The sequence below is a fragment of the Triticum urartu genome, unplaced genomic scaffold (assembly GCF_003073215.2).
Source record: "Triticum urartu cultivar G1812 unplaced genomic scaffold, Tu2.1 TuUngrouped_contig_4602, whole genome shotgun sequence".
NCBI lineage: Eukaryota > Viridiplantae > Streptophyta > Magnoliopsida > Poales > Poaceae > Triticum > Triticum urartu.
Genome location: NW_024115204.1, coordinates 1 through 7,173, shown reverse-complemented (window position 1 = coordinate 7,173; position 7,173 = coordinate 1). Strand labels below are relative to the sequence as shown.

The following is a 7,173-nucleotide window of genomic DNA, read 5'->3' as shown; positions in this document are numbered from 1 at the left end:
CTGCGGGGCCACCGCGCTGCCGTCAGCGACGCCTGCTTCCATCCCGACCTCCCGCTCCTCTTCTCCGGGTACTCCCTCCTGAACCCCTCTCTGTTCGCCCCACGGCATCAGCCGCTTACGATGAGCCCTGCTGAGCGTGACTCTGCTGTGCGCTGACGCTTGGTCTCTGGTTTTGCTCCACCAGCGCGGCCGACGGGGAGCTCAGGGTCTGGGACACGGCGAGCCACCGCACCGTCTCCTCCATCTGGTAAGCCCGCGCGCGCTTCTGCAGACTGCAGCGGTGGGTGTGGTTCGGTTTAGGGAGGTTGAGTGATGGCGTGTCCTTCCTTCTGCAGGGCTCACGGTGGCGCGGCTGGGGTGTATTCCATCGCCGCTGGCTCCGGGCTTGGGAACGCGGTCATTACGTGAGTGAATTGTGGTGAAATCTGTCAGGAATGCTGGTTACTGTATTTCTGAAACTTAGCTTAGCCTAGGATGCAGTGTCACCTTGTTGCTAGACAAGACCATAACTAGTATAAGTATAACCATGCCAGAGCTATATTTGGAACACTGTTGCTGAACTGCTGTAGCATTTCAGTACTGAATTACAGTTGCTGAACAGGACTTTGGGGAAATTACAAGTGCTTTTTAACTTCTACAACATTATTGTGTTGTGGAATGTGTGTGGTAGAGATTTCCTTTGAGGCTTATTTTGAGCATGCTTCTTTCCACCGAAATGGTTTTTATTGAATTTTCATAAATATATGTGCATTCGATTTTGACACAGCCAGGGCAGGGATGGTTTGTGCAAAGGCTGGGCGATTGAAGAAGCTGGGCTCTCAAGGTATGATTTTCTTCACATGCTACAACTTAACATCAAACATAAGCTGGTGCATCATTAGTCAGGACCCAGGAATAGGCTCATGCTTACTTAAATGCAAGGAAATACACATGCACATAATATTTCAAATCACACATCCCATGGAGAATTGAAAAGAAATATTTACGATTACAATATCGTGTTATTCTGCCAAGGTCAGATTATCAGTTGTGCTATCAATTTTATGGTCAAACTCAGTTCAAGCACCCACGATAGCAGTTAGCAATGAGCAAAATCTGGATATCGTTCTGAGTACCATGTCATAAGTTATTCATGTTATCTGACAGTATTTCGTCCTGACTATAGCTTGTAGGGAAGGCACAACCCTTATGGTGCTTTACTCTTTTTTGAGGGATGTTATGTTGTTGTAATATGATACTTTTAAGTCCAAATGTGTAACAATGGCCCTCATCCATAAACTGTAGTGGCAACCGTTTGAAGAACTTCTAACCAGGTGACCTTTAGAACCAAGAGTTCTCTTTTTCCTATAAATATATCTTGACTCAACTATGATTGGCCTAGATGTGTGGACACTTGTGAAGCATTTTAGGAGATAAGATAATACGTACAGTGTTCATGTGGAAATCTGGAAGGATACATACTTTTTAGCAGGCTTTGTGGCCCATCCTTGTTCTATGCGTTTCTGTGGAATTTATAAATCCATTATTTGTGCCCTTGCAGGAGGCCTATATTTACAATTAAAACAAGTACATACCATTTCTGTAAGATGTCACTGGTTAAGGTTCCATGTTCTGCACATGGCACACAAACCAACTTGAGTGGCTCAAATAGTGGCACTGAGCCACAAAGAGTGCCTATTGAAGATAATACAGGATCAGATGGTTTAAATCCTGCAGAAGGAACACAAGAATACGAACAAGGTAATGTGCGACCATTTCTGAATCCTTTCACATTTTAAAAGCAATGATAACCTCTAAATCCTACATGAATTTACTAACTATTCACTTATTATGGAAGTGTAAACTTTTCGATAATGGACAAATACATAGCATTATTTTTTATTTATGTAGAGGAAAGACTGCAAAGCAAATGGCATAATATAACACTTTGTTGATTTCCAAATCTGACATCATTTAGAAGACCATACTGTAACATGGTGGTGTCTGATAACTTCTTATTTAGAAAGGAACCTATTTCTGCATTGACTTTCTTATGTATTTGCTAGGCAGTTCCTTGGATGGACAAAATATATTGACAATCGCTGGTCAAGAATCGTTTGAGGTTAGTTTCAAACTATGCTATCTTTTTTCTAACTTAATGATCTATATATAAATTATTGACTTAATATAATGCAATTAAGCAAGCCTGGCTGAGCTTTGTGTTTATGTTGTTACTAGCAAGATGCCCGTGCGTTGCACGGAACATCAAGATGCATTTGTATGAGTAGTTTATCTTGTGGGAGAAAAGGATGAACGAGGGAAGGCCTTATTTGCAAATGTGGAGAGGGGTGTGGGTATCTTTTTGCAAAATTGCCATAGTTTCCTTCCTATCCGTCAGATATAAATCGGACGGCCTATATTGCAGGATGGCAGGCACACCATCATCACCAACTCTGTTTTTTATAAGAGTAGACTTTTATTGTTCTCACTGCTTTCTTGTTGTAACTTCATAACAAAATCTACAGGTTGAACTTTGGGACATTAAAAATTCAAAGAAGATAATGTGTTTGCCCAAAAGATGCAGTGCTAATATGACAGGTCACCCTACCAAGCAAAAAGGTTTGTCCTCACTCTTCAGCACTCCAGCTATAGTTGTTTGTTTTTTGTTGTTCAACAAAATACCAAGGTGGATTGTACGTAGTATGTGTATCCGGTGGTAACTTCTGCGTAGTAGAACCGTGAAGTATTTAAACTTGATATCAGAGTAGCCTCCACCTTTTTTGTTGTTTTAATTTTTTGTCTACCAAAAATCCAGAATTGTTCGGTTTGAGAATTGTTCGTCTGGGCTTTATTGACTTAATATAAGCCTGTATGACCATCCAGCTGCTCCACCTACATGGTCCGTTGATTCATTGTTCGGTTTCCGTTGAAGGAAGTTATAAACACATATCCAGCCTTGCAATTTGACTGACCTCTTTCACCATCCAGCAGCAAGGATGTATATATGTGATGTAGGATCAATCCTTCTTCCATGCCATGAAACTCTCTGGCATCTTGTTTATTTCTGTTTCCTGTGCTGTTGTAGTTTTCTTGTTATTGACTTTGTTTACAACTATATTGAATTAGAATAATAATCTGCATCTGCAGGACAGTCATAAAACTCCATTTTTATCGTTTGGTGCCATTTGTTTGTCTTCACTATTTATGCTTGTTAGTAATCCTTGAAAACTGTAATTCTGTTGTCCGTAGGTCTATGCATGGCCGTGCAAGCTTTCATCCCGTGTGAATCTGGAGGCTATGTTAATATTTTATCAAGGTACCCAGATCAACATTTTAACAAGCCCAATATGTTTGTATCTAATATTTCAACATATTTATCATGTGCCATGACCTAGTGTAGTATCTGAACAAAAACTATTAAGCTATTTTCAGTTAAAAAACAACTGAGCTCGCTCTTAGGTCAATTCTGGCAAATGGTTTCAATGTGAATCTGGTCCTTCTATCGGTGTCCAGGACCCATGCTCTCTTTTTATCCTCTGGCCTCTGTCCTTTGTTTGGGAGTCTTGGCTCTAAGTGTCAAGCAATGATCACACATAATAAAAAAATGGCATAAGCTGAATATATCTAATGTTTTATCTGGATAGTAACTATCATGTAGCATGGAAACTGTATTTGAATGCTTTAGCCTGGTTATATTGCACATGAATCATCTTTCCACTCACAAATTTGAGAGAATGATGTAAGATAATTCATCTCCCCCCTATGGCAGAAGTTACACTTGATCAAATTCTTGTTGCAAGTGTCATGATGTTCTGTGAGGTGGACAAATGACTATATGCAGCATGCCAATTTGTTCCTGCTTCACAATGTGCCATAAATATTGTTGTGTGTATTCCATGGGGTATGTGCAGCACATAGTCAAATGATATTGTTGATGCATATTCATTTGATTAGCTCACATGTAAAGATTACAAGTATGAGTATATGACACTTGCACAATTGAATTGATTGTGTTGTGAAACAACAAAGCAACTTTATCTTACAAAATAAAATCCATTAATTGAAGTGAGTATGTTTCAAGAGTTCAAGAATTTAGTATTATGGCATGAGTTTTTGGCTAGTCACATTATGAGCTGTAGTGATATCCATTTTTTTTAAGGCGGTAAGGCGACCTAAGGCGAGCACCACCATCTCTAGTGCCTAGGCGACGCCTAAGCGCCTAAGGTGGGCATATTTGTAAGGTGCTGCCAGGGCGCCTTATCGCGTAAGCGTCCAAGGCAGGACGCCTTAAAAACAATGGTGATATCTCAATATAATCTCATCTTCAACAGTTGCTATCTAAATATGGGAAATTGATCTCTAGTACTTGATATGATAAAATATCCCAGATTCTGTTTCTGGGGCAGGTTAAAGTGATGTCAATAACTTTTTTCAGAATGAAAAAGATTTTCTCAGTCCTTTTTGTTTGACCCAATTTCCTTGCATGTGTTCAGCGCTGACATTCAACCTTGAACTCTGAAACCAGTTGTTTCTATCTTTGAACTCTTGAATCAGTTTATTTTACCCCTTGGCCCTATCCCAAACTGTTTTATGTTGACAGAGATGACACGTGTCATCACTTCTACACTTAATAAAAAACATAGAAATCAGGATTTTTTAAATAATAAAATCACTTTTTTGGGTGACTTCGGAACTCTTTAGGAAATTTGGCGAATGGCTTTTTTGTCAGATTGACTATTGATTCATTTTCAGTTTGTCACTATCAGGAAAAAACTTTATAGGAAATTGAGGATTTCATATTGACTATTAAAAAGTTTAGCTACATGTCATCTGTGGAGTATTGAATCCTCTTTTTCATATTGAGTTTTGACTATTTCCGGCCTTTTAAAAAGTTCATAAGTTTTCAACGAGATAGGGCTAAAGGGGGTGAATTAAACTGATTCAACAGTTCAAGGTTAAAATACCAATTCTAGGGTCTAGATTGAAAATGTGCGTGTTCATTTTATTGATAAACATCGCTTTTACGGCCACCAGTTATGAAGATGGAAGCACTCTTTGGTGGGATGTACGAAAGCCTGGGTCACCCTTATCTTCAGTGAAGTATCATTCGGAATCAGGTCCCATGCTACACCCAGTTTTAACTCAATTGTGTAACCTGCCATTTTGAAGAGTAGTTATCTTTATCTTCCTTTGTTGGAATGAAACAAAGTATGATCTAATAAGATGCAGGTGTGCAGCTTTATCCATTGCTATTGACGGTTTATGCACCGGTGGGATCTCAGGAGGTGCTGATAATAAAATAGCCATGTTTGCCCTTGATCATCAGAAGGTTTGACATCAATCATTCTATGTTCTGTTTCCTGCTATGTAAGCTCCTTTTCATGAAAATGCATGCTGTGAGTAGTACCCTACAAACCCGAGTTTTCACCTTAAGTTCTACGTTATGTCACTCTCAGTACAGTTTTAGTGATATTCTCAAGTATATCCTGACACAATCATACATCCAGAAAGTGCTTCTAACAATTAGTAATAACACTCGAGACATGTAAGAACTGAGATGTGCTTACTGTGGAAAGTAGTAGTGGGCAAGGCACTATCAGTTAAGGACTTTGCATTCATCAAGTATATGTAAAAATTGATGGTGCGGTATTATGTATTATATCCTCTTTTCAGAAGATTGATCAGTGTTTGCGTGTCCAAATTGACAGTTGTGTTGAGATGTCAGTTTATCAGCTTTTCATACTTGGATATTACCCCAGATTTGGAGCAATATGTCCATGTGATAATTCATATATGTAGTGCTAACTAGTTTACACACTAGGGAAATCGAGCATCTCTTTATGATCTGCTTCATATTAATTCAGATTCAATAGCTTGACATGTCAACTACTTGTGTGATTTTTGCATCCGTTTCATCACAAGCATCACCTGCACTTGAGTGCTTACAATTTCAATTTAGAAATCAATACTTTTGAAATTCATAACTGAAATGTAGTTGTCTTGATTACAGGGCACGTTTTCTCTCAGGAATGAAATAGAAATTGAGAGACCCGGTGTAGCGGGTACAGCGATTCGGCCAGACAACAAGATTGCAGCAACTGCTGGTTGGGATCACAGGTTTGTTTCCCCATTCTTAGCTTTTACTGCTGTAACGAACCAGAGAGAGGGGGGTGAGCGAGACTTGGGGAGGAAGATGAACTTTCTTGCAAAGGGAAGATTAGGTGAGAGTTGAACTGGTCACATCACATACCCACACCAGCCACAGGTGGCCAGCTAAATACTCACGTGACCCACACACGCACACGCCGGGAAGGGTCCCACCCGCAGGGTTGCCAGGTCACACATGCCAAGTGGCCAGGTGTGACATTCTCTCCCCCTTAAGACTGAGCTTCCTCCTGGGAGCTTGGCTCCGAGTCCTCTCAAATGGCTGCCGCCGGAAACCGTTGCCGGAGAACCTCGTAGTCCTCCCATGTCATGGCGGCTGACGCTCCTTCGCCCCACTGCACCTTGACTTGCACGATGACAGCATGCCCGCGCTTCATCATGTGCCGTTCCAGTAGCTGCGTTGGTGCCGCCATCGACACGGAGAGGTCCGGCACGCGCGGCAGCTCTGCGTACACCGGCGTTTAGTCCGGCGTGAATGGCTTGAGCTGGGATATGTGGAAGACCGGATGCACCTGGCTCGCGGGCGGCAGGGAGAGCTTGTACGCCATGAGGCCGATCTTCTCGAGGACGGTGTACGGGCCGAAGAACTTGAAGGCGAGCTTGGCGCAGGGCCGGTTGATGACCGAGCGCTGCGCGTAGGGTTGCAGCTTCAGAAGCACTTGCTCGCCGACCTGAAACTGGCGCTCGGTGCGGTTGTGATCTGCCTGCTTCTTGAACCGGCGCTAAGCGCGTTCCAGCTGGGCGCGGATGTGCTTCGTGTGCGCCGCCCGGTCCATGTCGTCGCCGGCGTGTTCGTCCGCTGGCCAGGCCGGCATCGCTCCCAGATTGGCCTCCCGCCCATAGAGCCCCTTGAAGGGGGTGCAGTTGAGCGAGGCATGAAACGTCAAGTTGTACCAGAATTCGGCCATGGGCAGCCAGCGACGCCACTGGCGCGGCGCGTCATGCACCGCACACCGGAGATACATTTCCATGCACTGATTCACGCGCTCGCTCTGGCCGTCTGTCTGCGGGTGGTACGCGGTGGAGGAG

General features: G+C 42.6%; 1 protein-coding gene across 1 annotated transcript; it reads left to right on the top strand.

The window, feature by feature from the left end:
• The first annotated feature begins 6 nt into the window (after positions 1 to 6).
• Positions 7 to 7,015, top strand: LOC125528056 (protein DECREASED SIZE EXCLUSION LIMIT 1-like). Its single transcript, XM_048692571.1, has 11 exons — positions 7 to 68; positions 185 to 247; positions 336 to 404; positions 767 to 823; positions 1,541 to 1,740; positions 2,046 to 2,101; positions 2,505 to 2,598; positions 3,229 to 3,295; positions 5,014 to 5,096; positions 5,217 to 5,308; positions 5,990 to 7,015. The coding sequence occupies exons 5-11, from the start codon at positions 1,587 to 1,589 to the stop codon at positions 6,209 to 6,211; spliced, it is 768 nt and encodes a 255-aa protein (XP_048548528.1). The 5' UTR covers positions 7 to 68; positions 185 to 247; positions 336 to 404; positions 767 to 823; positions 1,541 to 1,586; the 3' UTR covers positions 6,212 to 7,015.
• The last annotated feature ends 158 nt before the right edge of the window (positions 7,016 to 7,173 follow it).